The 27,827-nt window shown below is 35.5% G+C and overlaps 3 protein-coding genes across 4 annotated transcripts; 1 reads left to right on the top strand and 2 right to left on the bottom strand.

Moving 5' to 3' along the window:
- Positions 1-955: 955 nt before the first annotated feature.
- LOC133880676 (uncharacterized) lies at positions 956-7,003 on the bottom strand. Of its 2 annotated transcripts, none has more exons than XM_062319659.1 (9): positions 6,760-7,003; positions 6,539-6,628; positions 5,255-5,387; positions 4,037-4,313; positions 2,672-2,800; positions 2,532-2,581; positions 2,313-2,410; positions 1,947-2,234; positions 956-1,567 (listed from the first exon to the last, which is right to left on the bottom strand). In XM_062319659.1, exons 2-9 carry the CDS (start codon positions 6,587-6,589, stop codon positions 1,091-1,093), a joined length of 1,503 nt encoding a protein of 500 aa, XP_062175643.1. In that variant the 5' UTR covers positions 6,590-6,628; positions 6,760-7,003; the 3' UTR covers positions 956-1,090. The 2 variants fall into 2 exon arrangements, with proteins under 2 accessions (XP_062175643.1, XP_062175644.1); XM_062319660.1 differs by having other exon boundaries at positions 6,539-6,601.
- A 5,395-nt stretch (positions 7,004-12,398) lies between these two features.
- On the top strand, positions 12,399-13,268 carry LOC133879138 (uncharacterized). The gene has a single exon (XM_062317682.1). It carries the CDS (start codon positions 12,399-12,401, stop codon positions 13,266-13,268), a length of 870 nt encoding a protein of 289 aa, XP_062173666.1.
- An 11,061-nt stretch (positions 13,269-24,329) lies between these two features.
- LOC133879137 (uncharacterized) lies at positions 24,330-24,860 on the bottom strand. Its single transcript, XM_062317681.1, has one exon. It carries the CDS (start codon positions 24,858-24,860, stop codon positions 24,330-24,332), a length of 531 nt encoding a protein of 176 aa, XP_062173665.1.
- Positions 24,861-27,827: the final 2,967 nt, after the last annotated feature.

Raw genomic sequence — 27,827 nt, 5'->3', positions numbered from 1 at the left:
AAAAAAAAAAAGAGTTCCATTTATTTTTGTCTGCCCATGAAGAATTTTCATGGTAGTTGGCATAATAATTAAATTTAATGTTAATTTTCTATACAGTCATTTTCACTTTTTCCCTAAAAACAAAAAAAAAAAAAAAAAACAAAAAGGCAATGAATATTAGCAATTTCAGTCAACTCAAAAGGATTGCCACGATTCCATCAACCATTCATTTGCAAACTCATGCTCAATTCCTCTTTTTGAAGGAAAATATTTTAATTAGTATTGAGTTATTCAAGGTTAACATATATTTAAAGGTCTACCCCAACCAAAACCATGGAGATTATCTATTTCATAATAGTCCAAATTATGTGTTATAAAAATAACGTGACACTGTATACATTATTAAATACAACGAAATAAAATCTACATCGTAAAATAAATTCTTTTATTTGAAATGAAAAAAATCCTATTCCCAGTGGACAAAGTTTTCTTGCTTTTATTAGTTTTGTCTTGGTCATTTTCATTTGTTTGCTTTTTTAATTGCCTCTATACATTTACTAGCTTATTTTCCCATCAACTTCACTTTATTTTTAAATAGATTAGGAAAAAGACCACTTCCACACTTCAGTGATGAAAGCTCTTCCAGTTTGATTGGAGAAGAGGGGTTTGATTGCAACACGTTTCCGTTTCTACAAGTTGACTCGTGTAGTCCTAGTCATATATATATATATATATATATATATATATATATATTTTTTAATTTAGTCCTAGTCATATCTGTACAAACAAATATCAGCCTCATCGATTTGCTTAGGTGCTTTAAAAAAAAAAAAACTTCAAAATTTTCGGTAATTTTTTCAACGGTATAGATTTAATTCTACTCGTTTTTTCTTAAGAAAAACTTAAAATTAAATCTAGACCCTTGAAAAAAATACAAAAAAAAAAAAAAAATTCTGCAGTTTTTTTTAATAGCACCTAAGCCAAATCCGAGACTCTAAGCCTGTTCAGTTAGAATGAGAAGAGAGAGTAAAAACAATTAAGAAAAGAAGAAGGATACATCATTACAACAACTTCTTCATGACAATGAGATGAAAAACCAACCTCACTGCCCTCATTCATCTTTCATTGAAAGCTCATGCCTCCTCTTCTGCCCAACCTCCACCAGTAACGTCAAAAGAGCCTCACACACTTGGGAGGCATCTGCTTCAGATGGGTCATCGTTCAAAGATGAATACACCATCCAAGCATGGTCCAATTTACGTCTCGGCCGCACGACAATTGATCCGGGGACTTCTGCATCACGACATGTGACAAGCCCATCGCTCTTCTCACTGTACCTGATTTGCAGCAGCTGGGCACATGCAGCCATTGCAGCACCAAGGGGCATTACCACTGGGAGTTTGGCAGGTTGAGCTGCAACCACAGGGAGCTCAGCATGCGCAACATGAGATAATGTGGCTAAAACGGCAGGAGAAATGCCAGCTTCTGTGTGGAATGAAACCACAGGGAGTTCTCTTGGCAATTGATGTTTTGTCAAAAATTCTCTCCTCTTCTCATAAGTCAAATCCTCCAAAGCTTGCATGTCACCCTTCACAATAGCAGATGATATGTTATATTTATCACAAATCATAACTATTACATATTAACCCTTCACAATACCATTAACAAAATTATTCATCTCTTACTACACACAATGTAAAGCAGACTCATTTGAAAAGTGAATCAAACTCCATTTAGACTCAAATTCAACAACGCCACAGCTTGCCATGCCTTTCTACCAATAGCATAAATTCTGCTGAATCAAAGACTATAACATCCTACCCTTTCTGTACCAGGAGCGGTTTTCACTGAAGCAGGCAACTCTTTCCTACTGAATTAGTAGCCCACCAAAATTCTTTATCTGTATTTTATGCAGTCCGTGTATTTCCTATACAGAAAACTTAGATACCAATAAAGCACCAACTCACCTTAATCACTTTACAGATCAGAATCTCCATAAGTTTCCGTATATTAACATAATCCCCAAGCTGTCCTTCTCGCAAGATATCCGAAGCTATGGGGCTGCCACCATAGGGACTCTGTGCCAATGCTAATCCAGCAACCTTATCTTTCAAATCAGACCAATAAAGTGATAAAGCAGCTGCTGCATCTACTCCCCCTTTGCTATGTCCAAGAAGCAAAACACGTTTTCTGGAACCCCAATAGATTTCCTCAATGTAATCTTTTATCTCTCTGGCATTTTTCTCAACTGAAGCCTGATTTGTAATTGCTCAATGTTTAGTAAAGAATTCAAGTAACATGAAGGTGCAGACGAGTTAATCATAACCATTTACCTCGCTGTGAATCTTGGCAATATGACAGGCCAGACCCATCTTTGAGAAACTATTCTTTGTGTTAACAAAATATAGTGGTCCATGGTTGCTGAAAAGACCTGCCAATTGCAAAATCAACCAAACTGATGAGCACAAAACTACCACCTTCCAAAAACTCTAAACCCCATGGCTGAGGGGTGGTTCAGTCAACCCTTATAAGAGAACAATTGCAAATGCTACCTGGAACCAGCAAATACACCATCGAGTTTGGCAACTTGTGAAGACCATGCCTGACAAATGTTGAAACAACTAATTTAACAACAGCATCAACATGCAAGACAGGTGTAGGCATGTGAAAATTGAAAAGCAGCAAACTCTACCGGATATTGTCAAGAATTTCCATGAATCTTCCAGTTCCATCTTCAACTGGTGGCATTCCTGAAGCACGTTGTAGCCAACCTATATCATCTGCAGACCCACGAACCGTCCGCCGTGCCCGGTCAATAAGGCTGAAATAAGCATAACCATTATTAATTAACCAACATCAAAAAGCCTTGAGTAGAATTTTCCATGAATGTGCGAGGGAATATCAAGGGAACGTATATCACAGGAACCAAGGAACTAAAACAATCTTCTGCTATCTTACTGGTATCACGACCAGAAGAGGGGGGAGATGACTATTGAACTAAAGACAAGCTACTCTCCCCCCCCCACCCCTTTTTTTTCTTCTGCATCCCAATTGAGATGTCTAGCTTTAGCTTGCCTTTTAGGACATCCCAACTATACGTCTACTTTCAAAAAGTAGAAACAGTTTAAAATTTTCCAAACTATTCTCATTTTATTCAAAATAGTAAATATGATTCCATTAAAAGGCATGCCCACCCCTAAGAGCACTAGCAGCAACTTCCCTAAAACACATTCACTTCCCTAGATGTAGAGAAAACTCCTAAAAAAACCCTCTGAAACAGATTCTCTTGTTCCCTAAACTAAGGGAACACCAAGGGAACCAAAAGATATACCCTAAATCTAGGAAAGCAAAAGTGTTCCCCTAACATTATTTTAATATAAAAAAACTTTTTCTTTCCTCTCTCTTTCCCTTAGCATTTAATTTAAATAATATTTAAATGGTATAGAGAAATGATAAAGGAAGTTATTGTAGAGTTTATTTGAATAGGAATGCAAAAGTAGTTTAATTCCCTACATTCAGGGAAAATCTAAGAGAAGCTGTTGTTAGTGCTCTAAAACAAAATGAAAAACATTTTAGGAAGCTTTCTACTTTTCATTAATAATTGTGCCATTTAGAACTAAAACATCTATATTTGGATAGAGTGAGTAACAATAAGTTTTCTTATCACAAATTTAGTTCCCCTATAATTACATGTTTTCAAGTAACTACTAAAAATATTATAACACACATAAAAGGTCATTAGGATTCAGGATCCACAAGAAATGCCAAAAATTGATTTGGATCAAATCAAGTGGACCATTACCAACTAAGAAAATTGAAAGAAGTGTTCGAGCATATGAAACTTTCCAAGATGAAGGATTACTTCAATTAAGTTCATGCTTTGTTCAAGTAAATGTACTCAATTTTTTTTTTTTTTGATAAGTTAAAAAGAGTTCTAGTTTTCCTTATATACAATATTTTTATATATGTACTCAATATATAAAATTACATTCTGACTTTTTTTAAAACTAACGCAAGGATTAAAGATCTTCATACTTGGTATGTAAAGAATTGATACCTTTTAAACATTGAAATTCCACTTTGTTCAGTATGATTTGATTCTACATGTCCACTAGCATCTTGAGATGACTCTCCCTCTGAGGTTGTTGTTATTTCGCCGTTTAGAGGAGCAGCAGTTGAAGCATTAGACAATACAGCATGTTTTGGATGGCTTCCACTTGAAGAGGAGTGATCATTAGTGGTAGCTACAGAACCCCCAGTTTCTCCAGAAGAAAACGTTACTAATTCCTGTGCATGTAAAATGGAATTCCCAGAATCTCTATAGGAGGGTTCTACTGCAAAAATAACAGAAGTATGTAATTGAAGAAATCCAAATTCAATGTTTATTCAGGGAAATTATATAACCATCATATAATTGCAACAGCTGATAATTAAAAAGAACAAAGTTGCAATCAGGCAGCTAAAGGTCTGAGCAAAGCAAAAAAATATGATGCCTTTTGAATTCTTTACATAAATGAGATTATGGACATTGTTCAAAGGATTCGTTCCATTAAATTGTTGTTGTACTGAACCTATATCATATTCAAATCCAACATTAAACAGAATAGAAACATTGAAAGAAGATGTCTAACAAATAAGTTCAAACCTTCAATTCCTTTCTGACATCTTCTAACAAAACTTACATATTGCTAAATCAGCCTATGTGTCTACCTAAGAAGTTCAGTTCTAAAAATCTAAATATACATTCAAAGCAGCTCAATTAATGTGCACAGCTTTTACATTCTCATGTTTAAAGACATAGGACAAGTAATAGGACTTTTTTTCTTTTGATAAGTAATAAACAGTCTTATTAAAAGCGTAAGGCGCCTCTAAATACAGTATACAAAAGGAAATACCTAACTAGAAAGAGAAAAACAAACAAGAAAATCGACAAAACTAAGCGACAATGAGGACACAAAAGCTACAGTCTAAAGATACAAAGTATGAAAGAACGAAGCTAAAATATCCTCCAAAGACCTCTCCAAGTCCTCGAAACACCTATTATTTCGTTCCTTCCATAAACATCAAAACATGCAAACCGGCACCATCTTCCAAATTGCAGCACTCCTCGACCAAGAAATAGGACTATAATGTCAAATGCATCACCCCTTTTTTTTTTTTTAGGGTGTGATGGGGGAAACCTTTTTGCCTCTCATTATGGAAATTTCTTTAAAATGTCAACATAAAAATGCAATGAAAGGAGATGATAAATATGCATATGCGAGAGGAAGCTTACCAGAAGAATCAGAGAAACAGCCGGTAAACAAAGAAGTTGTTTGTGCAAGATAAGAGGCAGCTTCATTGAGTGATGGTACAGAGGTAAACAGCTGGGGAATGAGACCATTATTTCTCAAATCATCATTTGGTGCCTGAAAGATGGAAGCCGTTATAGGCACCATTATATGATTGTAAAGCTACCCAATCACTATATATTGAATAAAATTTTTTAAAAAAAAAAAAAAAAAAAAAAACCTTGTAGCAATATCTGAATCTGATAATGAGAAGAAACTTATTAGTTACAGCTACAATTATATTTTCTTTTATTTACCAAAATATACACCACAACAATGAAGGAACCAATAAGAACCATAAATATTCTAGAATAGCTGCATCATCTCAATGAATATGCAGCAAAGAACTAACATCATCCTTGATCATTAGAGCATATTTGGAAAAGTGAGATTGCCTACCCCTGGGAGGGCTCCAAAATGGAACAGGTAATAAAGGCTGTGAAACCCATGAGTTCTGTCATGGCCTGCATTACAGTATTTAAGATGCAAAATTTTGTGTGGTACAAGTTGAAACCAATAAACCAAGCTGGAAAAAATTCACATGCTCCTCTATTATTCTAAAAACAAATGTTTTTCTTTAAAATGCAGACACTTAATCCTAAACAAATTCTAACCTCTCTACTGTAAGCAGAACCATCTTTCCCAAATTCTCCTTCAAGACCGGCCAAACTAAAAGATTAACTACCCAATTCTCATAAAAGGCAGCGAAGTCACACATCTTACTAAAGCATGATTTTCCCACTAATTAAACCCTTCGGTGGCACCTTATTCTCCAATCTAACAAATAGCGAATATATTTTTACTCATCCCGATTCACCTAGCTACAAATTCAGTGAAAAGCAAAGCAATATTGAGGGTCCCTGAAAAACCAAGGGTTCTCTACAAGAAAAATGCCACATTAACAAACTTTTTCTGCATAATTCTGAAACCACGAATATTTACAAAGTAACACTGAAGGAATTGAAAATAAACTCCAAGGAAATGAAAAATCCCGGATTCAAGGCCCATTTTCCAAGATTTCCCCATAAGGTCCCCTCACAATTCCATCTGATTTCAAAATCTAAAGCACAATTCAACACGACCAAACAAAGATCCTAAATTACACCCAAATTTAAATACTATTATAAGAACTTCCCAAATAACAAAATTTGCGAGGATGAGAATTTTTACGAAATTCTTGAAATTAACGATCGTAATCGTATAGAAAAGTTTGAGACGGTAATACTTACAACTAACGGTGCGCTTGGCTCTCCCCGTTCACCGTTTATGGCTTCCCTCATTGGAACCAATTTCTAACTCGATTACAAAAACAACATCAACTAAAAAAAAAAAAAAACGAAAGAAAATAGATTTTGGGTAAACATTCACATATTTACAAACAATTTTAGCAATAACGCACTCAATTTTGGAGAATTTGTAGAATTTGTAGATGGTAATACGGTAATAATACCTGAAAAAGAAGATACCCAATTGCGCATCAACGAAATGGGACAATTTTAGAGAGAATGACTGCTTCATTCATATTCCTAGAGAGAGGGGGTTTCCTTTCCTTGACGGCAAAGCAATAACAACACCGAAACGTGTCGGTAAACGGCGTCGCATCCTACGACTTTTTCCGGCCTTTGTACGGTAGATTTTGGTTTGGGCTGAGAGATTGATGATGTGTTGGTTCAGAAAATTTACAATGAGACGAGGCAAGGTACTAGCACGACTTTCATTTTTGAAAAAAGTAAAAGAAAATTACATTTTTGAAATAAATAAATAAATGCAATATCTTTTTTCTTTTTTTAACAAATTTGAAATCTTTATTGATAAAAGAAAAACCGAATGGGTTAACATTGAAAGACAATATATTCCTTAGGAACAATGTCACAGATACTGGACAGAATTTTTTAAAATCATATACTATCTATGACAAGAGTTATAGCCGCTCGAACTATAAAATGAGCTGCTGAATTTGCTTTTTTTCCTCACATAAATCATTTGAGAAGACCTCAAAGAACATACTTCAAATCGGATGTCCTCTATGAAGTGCCCAAATCTATTGAGACTCTGACGTTCTGAATTGATCTCGTTAATTAATAACCTGATGTGCATCGCCTTCAAGAATAATGTCAAATGTCCCCATTTCCTTAATGAATATAATCGCATGAAGAGCTGCCCACGCTACGGTTATTATGGGGTCAATACTAATAGAATGGGTAGTGCTCCGAGCGGCCAACACATTCCCTTCGTTGGCCCTAGCAATGGTCCCAAAACCAACTCGTCCTAGTTTCTTGTCAATTGTTGAATCCTATTTCACTTTGATTAATCCTATGGGGTAACCCACCGCACTGGCTGAATAGTTGGGGGAGGTTGTAGATTCTCTCCACTTTCAGTATATGTACCCCTTTCATTTTTTTTTTCTTCTAAAAAAAATTGTTTTTTTTTTTTTTTTTTTGTGTTTTATTTATTTATATTTTTTTTATTAAGATAAAACGTATAGTCATTTTATTGGCGCAAACGTAATACTTAACGGAATTGGTCAAATGTAATAATCCTGACTCCTTTTCAAGGGTAAAATGGTCTTTTACTATCTATGAGAATGGATGACTTAAAAAAAAAAAAAAAAAAAAAAAAAAAAAAAAAAAAAAAAGGGGGTTAAAACACCTGATTTTATATATATATATATATTTTATGGTTTATTAAATATCCGTTGCTATATTTTTAAATATCTGATTTTAAATTTAGTAAATTTTACATCGATTTAAATGACATTTTTTTTATTTAATATTTTATTTTGTATTTAAAAACCCTAGCAGCCGATTCCTTCTCTCAAAAAAAAAAAAAAAACATGAAACCCTACCCATATATATTTGTACCAAGTGTCGTCACCCCCTTGCTATTCATTTTCTCAGCCGCACGCCTTTGTCTTTTTTTTCACAGAATTTTGGTTCCCTGCCGTTAAGGAAGTGTTCTTGTCTTTCTCTTTTTTGTTTTTTTTGTTTTTTCGGGTGTAATCATAGCAGTTGTCACGTGTATCTTTTCTATTCTCTTTTACCCGCTTAACACCCAGCTATGTGAATGTTACTTACTTTTGTTTTTCTTGTCTTTTCTTTTTATTTATTGATAGACCTACAATATATGTCATATGTGCTTGGCCTTTAACTTTTGTGCCTCCTCTTAAAGTCCGTGATATTAATATCTTCTTTTCCTTATTATTATTTTTTTAATTATTTATTTATTTTACAAGCCTCCCATCTTATGGCTTGCCTTTTCACCTTTTAGCATTGTCTTTTCTTTTTACGTGATTTTACTCCAATTGTTAGTATGACTGTATAGCTCCCCTCTGCAGCATCCATGCTCGGCCTGTCATGGTTGGTTTAAGAATCATTATTTTTTTCCTTCTCTTTCTCTACCCTCTCTTACAGCGAAATTTGGATCTTTTCCATTTAGTATAAAAATAGGATATAGTTATTTTTTCACATTTTATAAAAATGTAAAAAAACAACTATACCCTTCATATTTAACTAAACGGAAAAAATCACAGCACAGTAAAGTCTTAACATTGATTTGGATTTTGTTTCTTTCCCTTATTGTCCATGGAGGCAGTAAACGGGAAGCTCGGGTTTCAACCACCTCGTGGAAGAAGCGGGCCAGACAGGGGATGCTTCCCCCAAAAAAGCCCATTGACGGGGGGAGCCCGGAAGGGAAGAGGAAGGATGAGACGTTGGACGAGGAGGGTGTTTCACCGAAGCCGAAAAAAGGTAGGAAAAATGTCACTTTAATCTCTGAAGAATCAGCAGAAAAGGCAGGGACTGTGGCACAGCCCCGGCCAGCCCAATAAATGTTTTGAGCTGGAACTGTCGGGGGCTTGGGAACCCCCGATCAGTTCGAATCCTCCGCCGATTGGTGCGGAAAAAGAAGCCTGATGTGGTTTTCTTAATGGAAACCAAGCTCGTAAGTCAGTCAATGGAGTATGTGAGAGTTAAATTGAGATTGGATGGTCTGTTTGTAGTGGACTGCCATGGCCGAAGCGGAGGTCTAGCGTTGATGTGGAAGTCTGAGAATAATATTCAAGTGCAAAACTACAGTAAAAGACACATTAATGCAATTGTAAAGAACGGGAACAATGGCAAGGAGTGGAAATTTACAGGGTTCTACGGCAACCCAGAAGCCACAAATAGATCAGAGTCTTGGAGTCTTCTACGATTTCTGTCCTCAATGGATCCGGAACCTTGGCTATGTGTTGGAGATTTCAACGAAATCGTGTCGTTATCAGAAAAGTCAAGTTCATCGTATAGATCTTCAAGTCAAATGCAAGCTTTCAGAAATGCTCTGGAGGACAGTCACCTCTCAGACTTGGGTTTTTCAGGGCCAAGGTTTACATGGTGTAATGGTAGAAGTGGAGTGGACTTAACTCGGGAGAGACTGGACAGAGCGGTGGCGAACAGGGAATGGACGAATTTGTTTAATGTAGTGGAAGTTAATGTGCTTCCACGGAGTAAATCAGATCATCACCCCTTATTGGTGTCGTTCTCGAACTCGAGGGATGTCAAGTGGAGCAAGTGCAGGAGGTTCAGATACGAAGCCTGCTGGGGTAAACACAGGGAGTCTCACCAACTCATCAAACAGGTATGGAGGGCCAAACAACCATCTATTAACCCATGGAATATTTTTCAAGGAAAATTGTCGGGCTGCAAAAAGTCTCTGAAGAAGTGGGTGAGGAAGAATGCAGATGCAGTGGAGGATAAAATAAAAAGAAAAGAACAGGAGCTCAAAGTTATCCAGTTACATGACAACGGGGTACAAATGGACGAGGAAAGACAAATAGTGGAGGAGCTGGATATTTTGTTGGAACAGGAAGAACTCAAATGGCAACAACGAGCAAAGGTTAACTGGTTGCAGCATGGAGATCGTAATTCTAAGTATTTCCATGCTGCAGCCACCCAAAAGAATCGTCGAAGCAGAATTTTAGAAATACAAGACATCAGTGGTCAGAGGTGTACAACCAAGGAGGCGATTGAAGAGGCTTTTGTCTCTTATTTCCGAGAGCTTTTTAAGGGGGGACCTCAGCTTGATGTGGATCAGTGCATCCAAGCCTTGGACAAAAAGGTAACGGATGCCATGAATGATGACCTGGTGGCGGTAGTTACTGTGGAGGAGATATCCAGGGCATTGCATCAAATGCCTCCTCTTAAAGCCCCTGGCCCAGATGGATTTAGTGCATGTTTTTATCAACAAAATTGGGGGCTGGTCCACAAGGAGGTTTGTCAAGCAATTACTCATTTTTTTAACACTGGAATGCTGGATTCCAGTATTAATATCACCCGCATAGCCTTAATCCCTAAAGTTGCTAACCCTCGCATTGTCTCTGAGTTCCGTCCAATTAGTCTCTGTAATGTTATTTATAAAGTGCTTTCTAAGGTGTTGGCAAATAGGCTAAAATCAATTCTCCCTGCCATCATTTCACCTACTCAGAGTGCTTTTATTCCGGGGAGATTAATTACTGATAACATCCTAGCTGCATATGAGACTATGCATACAATGCAGACAAGGATGTGGAGTAAGGAGGGTTACATGGGAATCAAACTAGATATGAGCAAGGCCTATGATCGAGTGGAGTGGTCTTTCCTGGAAGCGGCGATGCTTAGAATGGGGTTTGCAGAAAAGTGGGTGAAGTGGGTGATGACTTGTATTAAGACTGTCTCCTACTCAGTGATTATCAATGGAAACCCAGTAGGGCACATTAATCCTTCTAGAGGGATTAGACAAGGAGATCCTATTTCTCCTTATCTTTTCCTCATTTGTGCCGAATCTTTAAGTGCCCTCCTTTTCAAGGCTGAAAGAAACGGTGTCATAACTGGTGTTCCCACTTCTTTTAGGGGCCCCAGGTTGAGTCACCTTTTTTTCGCTGACGACAGTGTGCTTTTTTGTAGATCTAATGCAGTGGAATGGAGACGAATTATTCGAATTTTGGGTATATATGAGAAGGGGTCAGGCCAGAAACTCAATTTGGCAAAGACTTCTATTTTTTTCAGCAGGAATACTAGCCAAGCAAGAAGGCAAGAAATTCTGGAGTTTTTGGGTTTGTCAGAGGCTCACAGAATTGATTCCTACTTAGGGCTGCCCACCTTTGTAGGCAAATCCAGGACAATTGCTTTCAAGGACATAATTGGTAAAGTTTCTAGAAGGCTTGACAATTGGAAGACCAAATTTTTGTCCCAAGCTGGGAAGGAGGTGTTATTAAAAGCAGTGGTGCAAGCGATCCCGACGTACAGCATGGGGGTCTTCCAGCTGCCTATTGGTTTGTGCAAAGAGTTAAACCAAATGATGCAACATTTTTGGTGGAGCCACATGTCAAAAAACTCTAAGATTCATTGGATGAGCTGGTCCAAAATGGGAAGACCCAAAAATAAGGGGGGACTTGGTTTTCGAGATCTAGTAATGTTCAATAAAGCTATTCTTGCCAAACAAGGTTGGAGACTCATGCAAGATCCTAATTCAGTGGCAGCCACCATCATTAAAGCAAAATATTTTCCCCACTCCTCCTTTCTTGATTCACCTCTGGGGGCTAAGCCTTCTTATGCTTGGAGAAGCATTTACTATGCCAAGGATCTTTTATGCAAAGGCCTTGTATGGAGGGTTGGAGATGGAAGAAAGATCAAGGTCTGGGGTGAAAAATGGTTGCCAACCCCCTCAACATTTTCTGTTCAATCTGTTCCAAAAAGGCTAAATGGAAATTCTCTGGTGGCGGATTTAATAAACCAGGATACTATGAGATGGAAGGTGGACTTCATTCAAGCAGAATTCATGGAGGAGGAAGCTCAGGTAATTTCAAGCATCCCTTTAAACCCCTTGAAGTCTGAGGATAAACTCATCAGGGGATGTTCAGCGAACGGTGATTTCTCTGTTCGGAGTGCATATCATCTGGGCATGGATTTGCAAGAATCAAAGGAGGGTCAATGCTCGTATACAGGAAAGGAGGAAGATTTTTGGAAGTTTGTATAGGCCTTAGGTATTCTTAATGTGGCAAAGCTATTTATCTGGAGGGCTTGCAATGAGCTACTACCCACAAGAGTAAACCTGGTTCGTAGGAAGGTAACTGAGATGAAAGCTTGCCCATGTTGTGAGATGGAAGATGAGGATGCCCTTCATGCAATGTGGCTTTGTCCAGCTGCCAGAGACGTTTGGGGTAGTTCTGTATCTGTTTTCCAAAAGTATTGTTATGCAGGTACCAATTTTAAAGGGCTTTTCGCTTATTGCGTGGAACGTGGTACAAAGGAAGAACTGGAGCTAATGGCAGTCATTGCTAGACGCATCTGGTTACGTCGAAATGCATGGTTATTCGAGAGGCGTTTTGATCATCCCAACACAGTCTATAATGAAGCTTCAAGGTCACTTTTGGATTTCAGAAGATGCAACATCAAAGAAAAGGAGTCGTCCTTTTCTGCAGGAAGGGAGGAGGCACAAAGTAGAAAACAAACAAGCTGGATTCCTCCACCAGATGGTGTGATTAAGGTGAATTGGGACGCAGCTTTAAATGTGGATAAGGGATGGATTGGTCAGGGCATCATAGCACGTGATAGTAAAGGATTATGCATGGGAGCCAGGAGCATAACGCAACAGGTGAAGACTGACCCAAAAACGGCAGATTTAATGGCAGCTTTGCAAGCTATGCAATTCAGCAAAGAAGCTGGTTTCTGGGAGGTGATTGTCGAAGGAGATGCAGCTCAAGTGGTCAAGGAAATTTTGTCGGACCCTCCTTTGTTTTCAAAGGCGGGACATTTTATTGAAAGCATTCAACAGGAGATGCACCATTTTCGGTCAACCAATTTTCAAGCTATTCCACATGATTGTAATACGGCTGCTCATAATCTAGCAAAGATGGCCTCTCATAATAATATAGATCTTTATTGGCTGGAAGACACCCCATTGAGTGTTAGTAACATTGTTTTTAGGGAACAACCGGGTCCCTAAGATCCTATTCACATAGGATCAATATGGATGTATTCTTCTTGAAGTAGCAATAATAATTGTCTCTGTTCAAAAAAAAAAAAAAACCCGTAGCATCAGTGATTGGTCTGATTTATTCTTTTTTATTTCCTTTCTTTTTCTTTGCCCCTAACCGTGACTAGTCCTTCCATGACATGTTTGTATTAAATTTTTAGTTGTCTTAAATTTGCTCCACAGATAAATAAAAAATAGATTTCATGCAAGTGGTTCGAAAGTTCTTGTAAATTGCTTAAAAATCATTGAGTCTTTTAATACATTATTTTGAATAGACGTATAGTTTTGTGATACTTGAAATTATCAAAATTATATGATTTTAGTAAGAATTCTTTCTTATGACAATTGCTTTTATTGAATCGTATTTTTTAATATCCATAAAAGAAAATGTGTTAATGCTCATTTAATGATTTAAGTATTATTCAAGTAATGTCATTAAATGTACCTAGGGAATCCATTCTCAGTAGGTTGACAAGATGAATCTTAGTGATGTCAGTGTGTCGTACAGTGACTAGCATGAGGTATTAATTTATTTAAACCTGTATAAGGTGATTAGCTAGCTGTCGAAATATTTCATCAGCGTACTGCGTCCAGAGATGTAAGGGATCCTCTACTTCTTCTATAATTATTTTATTTCATATTATTTTATCCATTAATTCTAGCATATTTACGAATAATTGTTCTCGTTATGTATTTCAAATTTACATTAATGCATGAATGATTGTTTTAAAATAGTTTTGAGATGAAAGTCATTGGTAGAAATGATATTCTTGAAATCAATGGTTTTAAGAAAAGCTTTAGTTATAAAGGACTTTCTAATTGTAATAAATTGCTTATTTGGTTCCCGAGACGGGAAGTTACTACTTTTTGAAATTAATGAAAAGATGAGTGTAAAAACCCTTCTACACTTTGCCTCAAGAGTTACCAAGTATAGTGAAAGGAATAAGAATAATTTATGAGAAGAAAAAGATTTTTATAAATGAAGCACATGTGTGGAGGAGACTATTATTTTGGCCCCAGAGATTCACAGAGGATTAAGCTCGGTACCATTGCTTGAGATGGAAGCGCACCCGCTGAAAGACGTTGAGAATGTAGTAATCCGTCTCTAGGTCATGCTAAGTGCACTTTAATTAAGTAGCTGACGGTGCAAGCCTGCAACCACAGTTACCTGCCATAGTCACAACAAATACCGCGCAATCCTAAGTACACTGGCGTAATAGTGTACATGGGCCCTAAATATGAGAAGTTTTATTTATCAACTAGTAATTTTATGCTTTACGAAAAATGCCAAACTTATATTTTGTATTATGAAAATTTTTAATCTCAAGTTTGTTTAATAATCATTTTGAAGAAAATGAATTTAACTCAACTATTTTATGGTTGAGGGTTACCTTACTATACTAAGTATTTCTTGCTCACCCTTATTTTGTTTTGTTTTCAGGTTATAAACAGGGTGACCTAGGCGGCCGAAATGGGATCTAGGTTAGCGTTAAGATATTGCATTTCAAGTGCACTGACACAATAAATTTAGTTTTACTTTGGATTTTCATTTATTGTATCGAACATAATTATTCTTTTCTAATTACTCGTTTTCGCATTTATTGAAGCTCTGAGTTTAAAATTATTATTATTTTGGGTAATTTATTTAATTCAGCATATTAGCTAAGTTATCTGGCAGACCTTATGAATCTCTGCGGCTTTGTGTAAGAAAATGGACGAACCTAACTCTAGCGGTTTATGGGCGTTACATATTATAATGACCTAGGGAAAAACGCTAGTCACATCTGCGCTATCACCCCAAAAGAACTAGTCAATTTGGAGCTTTCCTAGAATCCCTTATAAAGTCCAGTTTCACCTAGTAACTAATCAATGTGGGACTTAGTATCCATGATTATCTTTATAAATCACTCACTCTATGTGAGTTATTCATTTCTTCCCAATATGAGACCGGGGTATTACAAACTCCTCTCCTTAAACCCATGACGTCCTCATCATGGCCACGTCATGCGGTGCTCCAGTACCACATGATCTGGCATTACTAGGTGGCTTTGCTACCAAAACTATAACGCTCCCAAACAGCTAGGGTTAGGTTCGTCCATTTTCTTACACAAAGCCGCAAAGATTCATAAGGTTTGTCAGATAACCTAGCTAATATGTTGAATTAAATAAATTACTAGAAAAAAATAATTGTAAACTCAAAGCTTTAATAAATGCGAAAACGAGTAATTCGAAAAGAATAATTATGTTCGATACAGTAAATGAAAATCCAAAGTAAAACTAAATTTATTGTGATGGTGCACTTGATAAGATAAATGAAATGTAATATCCTAACACTAACCTAGATCCCATTCTGGCCACCTAGGTCACCCTGTTCATAACCTGAAAACAAAACAAAATAAGGGTGAGCGAGAAATGCTCAGTAAGGTAACCCTCAACCATAAAATGGTTAAGTTAAATTTATTTTCTTCAAAATGATTATTAAATACATTTGAGATCAAAAATTTTCATAATACAAAATATAAGTTTGGCATTTTTCGTAAAGCGTAAAATTACTAGTTGATAAATAAAACTTCTCATATTTAGGGCCCATGTACACTATTACGCCCTGTGTACTTAGGATTGCGCGGTATTTGTTGTGACTATGGCAGGTAACTGTGGTTGCAGGCTTGCACCGTCAGCTACTTAATTAAAGTGCACTTAACATGACCTAGAGACGGATTACCACCTTCTCAACGTCTTTCAGCGGGTGCGCTTCCATCTCAAGTAATGGTACCGAGCTTAATCCTCTGTAAGTCTCTATCAATATCTCTGGAGCCAAAATAATAGTCTCCTCCACACACGTGCCTCATGTATAAAATCTTTCTCCTTCTCATAAATTATTCTTATTCCTTTCACTATGCTTGGTAATTCTTGAGGCAGCGTATAAGAGGGTTTTTACACTCCTGTTTTCATTAATTTCAAAAAAGTAGTAACTTCCCGTCTCGGGAACCAACTAAGCAATTTACTATAATTAGAAAATCCTTTATAACTAAAGCTTTTCTTAAAACCGCTGATTTCAAGAATATCATTTCAACCAAAAACTTTCATCTCAAAATTATTTTAAAACAATCATTCATGCATCAATATAAATTTGAAATACATAACGAGAACAATTATTCGTAAATATGCTAGAATTAATGGATAAAATAATATGACATAAAATAATTTTAGAAAGGGTAAATAATCCCTTACCTTGATACTGCTACTCAAAGACTGATCTGAATTATCAGACACTTGAATCGATAAAACTTAAATATGTCAGCCTTAGGTTAGAATACACATCCTAAATAGATTCGGACCTAACGCATCCTAACTTTCCGACCTCTACCTATATCATGATTATAGGTGTTTTATTATTACTAGAAAATTATTAAACCGTATTTGAGTGCATATATTTTGGATACCATGAAAACTCGTTTCATATTCATATATAAAATATGATATCAGTTCACTGTGAAAAATATTATTGAAATAATATAAATTGTTCAAGTCAAAAATCCAGAAAAAAAATATTATAAGATACTGAATATTATTGGTTGTTAAAATAGCTCCATAAAACTACAACAGGAAATTATCAATTACATGTAAGAGAAAGGAAGGAGAGAGACAGAAAAGGAAAAGAATCAACAAAATTATCCATACCTTGACATGCTATGGTTAGTATATAGAAGCAGAAAAATAAAAAAGGAATAACTATGTATGTTTCTCGACTGTAGCAGTTACAAGGGAAAGAAAAATAGACAATTACCACATGCAGGCTACAGATAAGAGAAAAGAACCCAAAAGAAAGGAAAGCAAATTACATAGATCTGCTGCAGAGCTTTTGTTGAAAATTATTTCATGAAAATCTAAGTTTATCTCTAATTTGAATATATGAAAATCTAAGTTTATCTTAAGTTTGAATATTTAAATTTCCCTATATTTCTTTGTGTTACTCTTTGTCCCACATTGAAAACCTATGAATATTTTTTGTGCTTTATAAGCATTTATCAAGCTCTTATACTAGATAAGATTTTTAGTATGCATGTGCTAGTTGTGCTAGTTGCGTCACACTGGTCGTCGCACGTGTGTCGCTTTGACGCTTTAGACGCACTTAATACTTACGCATCGTCGCACACGAACAGTTTAAAACTGCTGTAAACTGATTCTGAGTTTTTAGATAAAAAACTATATTCTCCAACATATTTTCGAGATCTTTTTTCTTCTCTTCTTTTTCATCTTCTCTACTGTTACAAAATTTCTGAATTCAGAGTAGTGTTCAGAATTTGCGATCTACACACTGCATTTGGGCAGTATTGTATCATGAGGACAAAATTGTTGTATTCCTTTTTGCAAAACTTATTGTTTAAGTGGGAGGCAATATTTATCTAAGAGAGAGATTTACATTCACCTTACTATGTAATGTTCTTTCTATACAATTTTTATTTTTTTTCCTTTCTTCAATTTTTTTGTAGTTCCATGTCCTTATATATTTCCAACAGCTTTGGGGCTAGAAAGGTGAAGAAAAGAAAACAAATATTTCTTATGAGCTGGCTACGGCTACTCACAGAACAGAAACAAAAGGGAAACAAATAGGTCCTGGTGAGTTTGATACGGCTAGCCATAGAGGAAGGGCATGGAATTAAGCCAAAAGGGACAAGACCTGATGACACAAGGCTATGACAATACCTGCTACGGTACTATGGTTTAGAAAAGAAAAGAAAGGAACAAAAAGAAATTGCTATCAGAAAAGTAGGAACAAAAGAAAAGAAGAAAAATAAAAGCAACCTGCTATGGTGTTACGGCTGTTTCCAAGAGAGAAACAAGGGAACAAAAAATATAAGGGATAAATACTCCAGAGGTATCTGAGTTTTACGTGTTTTTAAATTTAGTACCTCAGTTTCATTTCGTATCACAGGTAGTACCTGAATTTGAAAGAAAAAAACCCTAAGTAGTACCTGTCAGATTTCTCGTCCAAATTTCAACTTCTCGCCACGTGTCAACCGCTGAGGTTGACACGTGGTACCACATAAAAAAAATTAAAAATTAAAAATTACAAAATTAAAAAAATGATTAAAATTAAAAAAAAAAAAGAAAAAAAAAAAGAGGGGTGGCTGAGCCACCCCCCTTGGCCACCCCCTTGGCCGGTCTGACCGGTCTGGGGTGGCCGAACCACCCCATAGACAGTTGAAAAAAATATATATATATATATTTTTTGAAGGGTTTTGGCCCTAGGGGGTGGCTCGGCCACCCCCTAGGGCCACGGGGGTGGTTTGGCCACCCCAGACTGGCTTGACCGGCCAAGGGGGTGGTTGGGCCACCTCCTTGGCCAAAATGGGGGTGGCCGGCCTCTTTTTTTTTTTTTTCATTTTTTTTAAATTTTAATCATTTTTTTAATTTTGTAATTTTTAATTTTTTTTTTATGTGGTGCCACGTGTCAACCTCAGCGGTTGACACGTGGCGAGAAGTTGAAATTTGGACGAGAAATCTGACAGGTACTACCTAGGGTTTTTTTCTTTCAAATTCGGGTACTACTTGTGATACGAAATGAAACTGAGGTACTAAATTTAAAAACACGTAAAACTCAGGTACCTCTAGGGTATTTAACCCAAAATATAAAATAACACAAACAATTGTGACGGCTGTAGGGCTGACAGGAGAGGGAAAAAAAAAAAAAAAAAAAAAAAACACAATGCAGTAACTTCAAGATGGCATTCGGCCGTAGTACACAACGGGAAAAAATAATAAGGCTAAAAATCTGCTACGTACGTCGTACTAAACTGAAGAAGGAAAACAAACAAAGATAAAAGAGGGAGTCAGGCACAGACGTGGAGACCATGCTGTCCAGAAGAAAGGACCAAAATAAAAGAAGGAAATAGGAGGGCAAATCATGGAGACCTGCTACGGCTAGTACAAAATAGAAGAGACAAGAGAAAATTACCTCCATGCACGCACAGTGAGAGGGAGAGACGGCTTCCAAAATTTGTCTGAGATGAGAAGAGAGGCTGACGCATAAGAGGAATAAGGAAAATGTTAGATTTACAACACCAATACAACAACTGTACAACAATCTCTCACATGAGGGCGGGTCCCACATACTGGGGCCCACCCTCATGTGAGGGGTTGTTGTACAGTTGTTGTATTGGTGTTGTACAAGAATCAAATCCCGTATATTTATAAGTTTAAGGTTTTCTCGCTTGGTGACTATTAGAGTTTTTGACAATTAGAATTTTACGTGTAAGACCAAAAATTAAGTATTAAATATTAATATAATTTATTAAGGGTAAAAGAGGCATTCAATATTAGTATAAAAAAATTTTAAATGTAAAAGAAGGTATTTAGTAAAATATAAAAGCGGGTATTTAATAAAACATAAAATATTATATATAATATCGAGTTTTTTTTTTTAATATTTTGTTTAGTCATCCATGCTCATGGGTAATAAAAGATTATTTTACCCTTGAAAGGGAGTTGGGATTATTACAATCTCCCATCCTTATAAGAAGTTATTCTTTAAAATTCGGTAATCGACTACAACAGTAGCTATGAAAGGTACTTGAAGTATCATAGTCGTACTTGGGCATGTCTACGACGTTCACTACATCCGATGGTTCGTAAGCGAACATATCTTTTCCTGGATCATAATAGATGAGGGGGTCCTCCTCTGGATCAGATTCTTCTTCTGGTACCCATACCGGGCCTTCTTCAAAGCTAAAGTTAGAGTAATGTGTACTCCCTTCAACTCTAGGGACTAAATTATTTTTTTGCATATCTCAAGTGTTAAAGTATTAATTAAATAATTAAATTTATCATTCCTATTAACTTAAGCTTTTGAAATAAGTAATAATTTAACATGATTTTTTTTTGGCATATCTCAGCCATTTACCTCTCATTTCAATTAAATATTTCACGTGTTGGGCATCGCCTATCAAAAATGAAGTTTGAGCCCACATGTGAGAAATAGTATTAAAGTATTAATTAAATGATTAAATTTACTATTCCTATCGACTTAATAATTAAATGATTAATTAAAATCTTAAAAAAAAAAAATGTTGATATGATGGGTTACTTCATTGTAATTTCCTTACGAAGCAATTATGTTGATTTAGCTTATAATATACAAATTACAAAAGCATTTTGCTTTCCCTTCCATAACAAACCATTATGAATGACTGCCAAAAAATCGTTTATAAACCGTCCCATAACTTTAGAAAGCTTGAGTAATGGGTCCTTTCTATTTTGGTCGGGAGAACTTCATTTATAAATTTTGATATTTTGTAAAAAGGTATTTAAATTTTTAAAAAGTGTCAATTTAGAGTATTTATATTTTAATTTTATTTTTTAATTTCAACTATTTGTTAAAATTTTTCATTAAATCCTGTCAAAATATTCAAAATACTCATAATTTTTTTTAGAAAATATAAAATAAAAATTTGTTAAGATTTAAGTGTTGGTCAGAATTTAACGAAATTTACAAAAATACTCATACTTGAATATTTGAAATTTTTTATAAATTTATTTTAAAAAAATAAACACAAGAGTATTTTGAAAATTTTAATATGATTTAAAGATAAATTTTAAAGGAGTGTTGAATTGAAAAAAAAAAAAAAAAAAAGATTGAAAGATTGATACTTTTTAAAATTTTGATACTTTTTTACAAAAATAATGAAAGATTAAAAGTTATAAAGTAAGGTTTTTAGAATTCATTGAAAAAAAAAAACCCACCAACTTAGATCTTACCGCCATTCTAAGTCTTATGGTCAACAGCTAGCACGAGAGAGAGATAGTCTAATTATAAGTGTCTGACGACTCAAAGATGTAGAAAATGTGTAGGCAATGTTTTTTAAACATTTTCTTAATTAAAAACCGTGCTACACATTTTCCTAATTTCATTACTTTGGTAGAATCTATTATTATACATGGACCTCACTTCATTTGCGAGAGTGAGTAACACTCTCCTTTTAATTAATAGGAATGGTTAATTGGTATCGTTGAAGTGTGGGTTAACGATTAATTTTACGTATTCGACTTGGCTTAATTTTTTAAAATTTGTTGATTTAACATAAAATTAGAGTTAGAGGTTGTCGGTTTGAATCTTAATTTCATGATATTGTCACGCTTTTTACAAAGTAGTCATACCGCATTTATTTGGGCTCCAATTTTGCCGCCGTCACTACCAACCTCCGGTTACTTGCAGTCTCTTCCACCTCCTCTTCCGTCGGTTCCATCTTGCAATCACTACAAGAAGACCGGAATCAACTGGGCGTTCGACGGTTTGAAAATTATATTGGGCATTGCATTAGAATAGATTAAGCAACGTGGATTCATATGAGTTGGTTCATTTTAGCCCTTTGGAAAAAGAAAAAGAAAAAGAATTCTAGGCACAGGCCACACCTTTGATAAACAAGTGGATGGTGAGGCATACACCTGACCTAGAAACCGCCACTTAACTTTGCACTGCCTCAAGGTGTACAAGCACCTCACTCTGAGGTGATCTCAAAGTAAACTACAGAAAAAGTATCCATTAAAACCTATATGACCTCAGGAGAATTTCATAACAAGAACAGACCTTATCATTCCTTTTTAGATAGTTACTAGTTTGAGGTGAATTTTGAATCTATTAATGCAAAAGGATAGTTCAAAAACCCCAAGGAGTTGGCTTAGTGGTTAAGGCTCGAGGCTCCTAGGGATATCATTTCTTGAGGTTACGAGTTTGAGACTCAGCTAGGTGCAAACAACCTTTTGAAGCTAGCCACCCAGACATAGCCTGCGATTCAAGGCCCAATGCTTGAAGTGGCGTCGAACATTGAGCACGAGATTAGCCTGGAGATCCTGGCTGGCTGGGGCCGCTACACTCGACTACACTAACACTATATGTAAGCCAGCTATTTCGAAATAAGCTTTGCTATAGATGAACTGGGATACCCGTATCTTTAAAAAAAAAGGATTGTTCAAACATCTATTATATAACAAACGGCAAGAATTATGATTACCAGAATAACAGAAATGCTTGAACCAAATGATTGCATTGAGTAAAATGTAAAGGATAAAATGAGGAGCATTATCTCTTAAATTGATATCAAACTACTAAACTGCAGTGCAGCTAATAAGAATACCATACAACTGCTGCAATACCATCTGGTACTGGCATAATGGTTCCTCGATTCAAACAGAGAACCAGTACCAGATGGAACACTTTAAATTGGAGAGAATTGGACTCACTAGCTAGTAACTAAGTTACAGACTTACAACTAGAAAAATTACCACAATACTTGGTTCAATTGAGAAAATGATAAAAGAAGGAAATTCCTCAAAAAAATGATTCCAATTAGCAAACTATAGATGCACACAGCAGCACACTAGATGCATCAGTGAGACAGAGTTTGAGCTCCTATGAGGCTGACAGCCAAGATTCTATTAGGTGTGTTAAGAATGATCCAATTCAGTGTGAAATCTATTGCAAGATAATAAGTGAAAGAGTTGGGTTTCAGATACAATGATTCTGACATCGAGGACATATTACATGATTTACTGTGTGATTCCCCTCAAGCACTGAAGAAATCTGCACTGTCACATTTTCTGTCTGCTGTTCCACTCAAATGGCCTTTCTGTTCAACTCTTTGTGCAGTATCAAAGTGAATGACTTACTCACACAGCAATCCAAAAGAATAGGGAAAAGACCAAATGTTAATAGATTACACAATTTTAATGAGAAAGCTCTTAGTTCCACATCATTTTCAGTTTTAAATGAACATGACATTATATAAACCTTTACATAGTTTGAAAACAATTTTTGACCATAAAATGGTTCTTTCTCCATTTAATATATTGAATATAATATTGTTAGCCATATTCTCGTAATCATTTCATGGTTAAGATTTTGTTTTAGTGTCACATTATTGAAAATTATTAAATGACATGATATATTTACACATCCAAGCCTATGATTCAATACAAGCATAAAGGGAGGAAGCCGAAGTCGGTGGTGGGTTTAGGAGATCACGAAGATGTGGGCTTTCTCATGCAAGGGTTTCTAAAGTCAAGCTCATCCTCTCTTCCTCAGGTAGATCGTGCTTTCTCAAGTGGGGTTGTATTAGTCGAGCTTGTCCTCTCTCTCCGATGGAGTGGTCTTTGGTTTGCTCTGAAATTGGACTCGGGACTAAGGGGCAACAGGATAAATGTTTTACTCTATGCTCTTGATGAGGAACATAGGTTGTGGGATAAGTTTAAGGATTGAGAGTTCTAGGGGCTTAGGGATTGGGTTGTTTTGTGGGTTTTTTCTTGTGGGTCGGTGGTGTATACTAGAGGCGCCTTACGCTGTTGTTTTTTATAAAATTGCACTTATATAAAAAAAAAAGGATCCATCAAAATTGTAGATTTTCAAATGAAGTGAATTCATACAATTTCTTACATTGAACGGAGTGACAAATAATATCGATTAAAAATGTGACATGTTACTGATGTGAATTAAGTATATTTTTATCAAGTTTTTGCGCTTTATGTTGTAAAAAACCTTTGAACTAAAAATTGTCTTTTAATTTACTAAAGAATAAGCATTTTTTCAAAATTCAAGAGAAAGCGTTTTAGAATAATTTTTTTTAATAGGTTGTATTTTTCAAGATGGTCAATGCAAGCAACAACCTAAATTCACATCATTTAATAATCTGGATTCCGATCCCATATTTAACACGTGACAGAATACCCATTATTAAATATATAAAATTTAATTTTAAGCATAAATGAACGTTTTAGGTTAATTTGAGGGGTGCTCTGAAGACTGAAATATAAAATCAGATAACAAACTTTCAATTGCATAGACGGATGAACAAACAGATAACAAACTATAAACACTAGCTAGAATATAATCATTACACATAAACATCGAACTTCGGCTAATAATCACAAACAATATTGACAATGAAAAATTATTTGACTTTGCTTTTCCTCTGTAATTTTCTCGACATCCAAACAGACCTGCTCAGCAAAATAAAAAATTATACCATTGGCGGCGTCTTACGATCTTTGTAACAGGTCCAGAATAATGGGACCCAAACCCGAACCCGGAAAAAGACGATCCATCTCTTCCTGAACGATCTTCGATCTCTTCTTGGGCTTCCTCAGCGGCTTCTGACCGGTGATGGCCACGAAATCCCTTGCAATCTCGTCGTTCGGTAGAGCAATCGAAACTATTTGTTTTTTCTCTGAGACTACACACTTGCAAGGGCTCCTCTCTGGCCTCTTCACCGGCGGCTTCTTAGCAGTGATGGCCACGAAATCCCTTGAAATCTCGTCGTTCGGTAGAGCAACCGAAAATCTTCGTTTTTTCTCTGAGACTACACACTTGCTAGGGCCCATCTCTAGAACAGCATCAACAGTCGTCGACGCCTCCTTCTCGTCCGGTATTCTGTACTCGTGATCGGACGGCGGCGGCCAAGAAGCGGACATTTTCCTGATACGCTGACGGGTGGCGTGGTGGCGGGAGGCCCATCCACGGCTGGGCAAAGAAAAGCTATGAAGACGCTGAGACAGGGCAATAGACTCCATTGCCCTTCCTGAGATTCCTCTGTCCACCAGAGAAAACAGAAACGCGTAAATATGGAAACTTGGCAGAGAAGAAGACTCTCTGTTGCACAAACAGTACTGATCGAGAAAGAGGGCAAAAGAAGAGATATATAGAATGATTAGGCTTTCTATTGGCCAATCAGATGCTGAAACGTATATTTTAATTTGCACTCTCAACACGATAAATATGAGTTAATAAATATGCATCATATTCATATATATATATATATATATATATATATCTTAAGGAAATAAGGACAAAACGAATTTTAATAGTCATTGTTTACTTGCACCTATAAATATGCAAAGCTTTATAATTATGCTATTTTGGGTTCGTTACATCCAAAATAATTATAAGTAGCAAATTATTTTGTGAAAAAACACGTTTTTTTTTTTTTTTTTTTTTTTTTATTTTTTTTTTATTTGGTTATTTTTAAATAGCTTTGATGAGACAAAATGGTACGATATGTGGGACACATGGCATGCGCCGATAGGCCATATCGTTAAGTTTTTGGACGGATTATTTGATAAATGTTCAAACCACATGAACTAATACAGTATTTAACCCTTTTATCTACCGTAATAATTAGCTCAATCCCCTATAATATATGCATTGGACTTGGAATTGATAATCTCCATTCTAAATAAAATAGATATATGCTTGCAATAAAGAGGAACCATTTTATAGTTTAAGTTTAAGTTTTGTTTTGTTGCATTGATCTAATGGTGAATATTGGATCACGTCATTTAAAATTTTGGAAAAAATACACTTCACCCTGTTAGAAGTATACTCATTTTGCTTTTTGGTGTCTAATGTTTAAAAAGTGACATTCAAACACTTAAGAAGTATCTAACTGTTAGGGTTGAACAAGCATGGTGGTTATAACCACCCAATAACCGTTAGCCGCTTATAACTACTAACTGCATAACCGCTTTTGAAGGCAGTTATAAATAATCCTACCCAACTATCCTTATATATAAATAATAAAAATATTTATATTATATATTTAATATAAAAAAATAACTTTGAGAAAGTGATGTATTTAATTTTATTAAAAAAAAAAAATCTTCCGTCCCCTCTAAAAGTTTTATTCTGTTTGATAATAAGCAAAAATTATAGTTGGGATCAAAATTTATTATCAATATCTTAGAATCTACAAAAAGTTCAAATCACTACCTTTAAACTCTTAAATCTAAGATTCCGGTGCCTTATTCAATTTTTTCCAAGGTCCTGCAGTTCATCTTTAAGGTAACAAATTCAAGGGTTTGATGGAAATCTCATCGGCCAAATAGGTATTTGATTCGGTAAGTTTGTTATGCAACTTATACCGTTTCTTTTTTTTCAAGTTCATTTATGTATGTGGATGTATAATTCTTTACACTTTTTTTTTTGTATATATTGTTTAATTTTATAAGGAATAAATGATTACAGTACCTTTGTCAATGGAAATGACATAGATTCTTTCGATTACTTATTTGATAAGCCTTTATATTGTTTTTTTAAAAAAATAAAAAAGGCCAAAAAGTAGCCCAAAAGTTCACATATAAAAAACGGTTATGAACAATAAGTTATAAGATTTAATAACCGCTAACCGTCTAAGTAAAGCAGCTGCGGTTGTTAAAATTTAATAATTATCTTAGACGATTATAAACCGTCTTAAATGGTTGCGAATTGCTAATCATAACCGCTTGTACAGCTTTACAAAGCGCCACAAGTTTTTTCATCTTTTTGGATGAAAAGCGTATTACGCATGTGACTTTTTAAGACAAACTTTTCAAACTGTCCCTTTTTAGTGGCATAGCTGACTTTTTTAAAAAAGAACAACCAATTTTAAAAAGCTTGCTCACTTTTTAAGAAGACAAAGACTTGTCTTTTCTCTCCTTCAATCACAACAACTTCCTTAACAGAGAATCAAGATATATATTTCCGAGCTGGGAGAATTACACGGCAAGCACTTAGTTGTTTCAGGGATTTATGTTTTCAATTTACAGACTAGACTAAAAGACATACTAAATTAAACACTTCTAGTTGAATTCGGACATGCAAATTCTTGTTCTATTCGAATATACCATGCATGCTTATTGTTGGTATAATTTTTGAATGGTGGCGTGTCGATCGTAGGATAGTTCTTCTAACAGTGAGGGTCCAAAGAAAGAAAGTTGGGCCGATAAACTTGGGATCTGTAAAACAGAAAAGACTTGTCGGGGGTCGGCTGACTATGCCTTTTCCGATGGTTAAGTCAGTTGTTATTTTTGTGGAGAGGAAGGAGAATAATAATTAATGCATTAGCCAGATTAGGTGTTACCCATTTATGATGTCTATTTATACCACCTTTCTTTTGTGAGCTCGCACGTGTGAATCTCGCAATGATGGTGATGCAAGTATATATCGAATTTGACATGATCGTTGATTATTTATGATATTTTGATCTTTAACATGATGAACTGGTCTGAACAGCAGCGCAAGACACTATTGGCTCATCATAAATGAGGAGATCTTCCTTTTTAAGCATGTCTCAAATACCTTGGTCAGACACCTAAGTATTCAAGCGTTGAGTGCTTAGATCCTCGGCACCAATGGTCCTTATAAATGAATCTTTTGGCCCATTAGATTTATTGATCAATGGGCCTATTCTGCATTGCCCTGTTTACGACGCTGGTCTATTCTCAAGGCCCAATCCAACAATCCAATGGGAAACTACCCAACAAACTAGTACTAGAAATCATGTATAATACATTAATTTGTGTTTATTATTGTTCATACTTTAATCTAGCGATTCTAATGTTTGAAAACACTAAAACAGGCTCAAAATAGACTAAAAAATGTTAAAAAAAAAAAAAAGCGTAAAAACGCTCAAAAAAAAAAAAAAAGATAAAAAAGATAAAAGTACTTGCGAAGAACATTTTTTTATGAAGGATAGTAAAGTTAATATTATTTACGGATGCACA

The sequence above is a fragment of the Alnus glutinosa genome, chromosome 10, assembly GCF_958979055.1.
Source record: "Alnus glutinosa chromosome 10, dhAlnGlut1.1, whole genome shotgun sequence".
Classification (NCBI taxonomy): domain Eukaryota; kingdom Viridiplantae; phylum Streptophyta; class Magnoliopsida; order Fagales; family Betulaceae; genus Alnus; species Alnus glutinosa.
Note: the sequence above shows the minus strand (reverse complement) of the source record. Positions and strands in the feature narration are given on the sequence as shown.

Coding starts and splice junctions, on each gene's coding strand:
- LOC133880676 (XM_062319659.1), bottom strand. CDS start 6,589: ATGAGGGAAGCCATAAACGGTGAACGGGGAGAGCCAAGCGCACCGTTA. Junction 2,582..2,671: donor GAAATTCTTGACAATATCCG/GTAGAGTTTGCT, acceptor AACATTTGTCAG/GCATGGTCTTCACAAGTTGC. Junction 1,568..1,946: donor TGATCTGTAAAGTGATTAAG/GTGAGTTGGTGC, acceptor GCTATTGTGAAG/GGTGACATGCAAGCTTTGGA.
- LOC133879138 (XM_062317682.1), top strand. CDS start 12,399: ATGAAAGCTTGCCCATGTTGTGAGATGGAAGATGAGGATGCCCTTCAT.
- LOC133879137 (XM_062317681.1), bottom strand. CDS start 24,860: ATGGAGTCTATTGCCCTGTCTCAGCGTCTTCATAGCTTTTCTTTGCCC.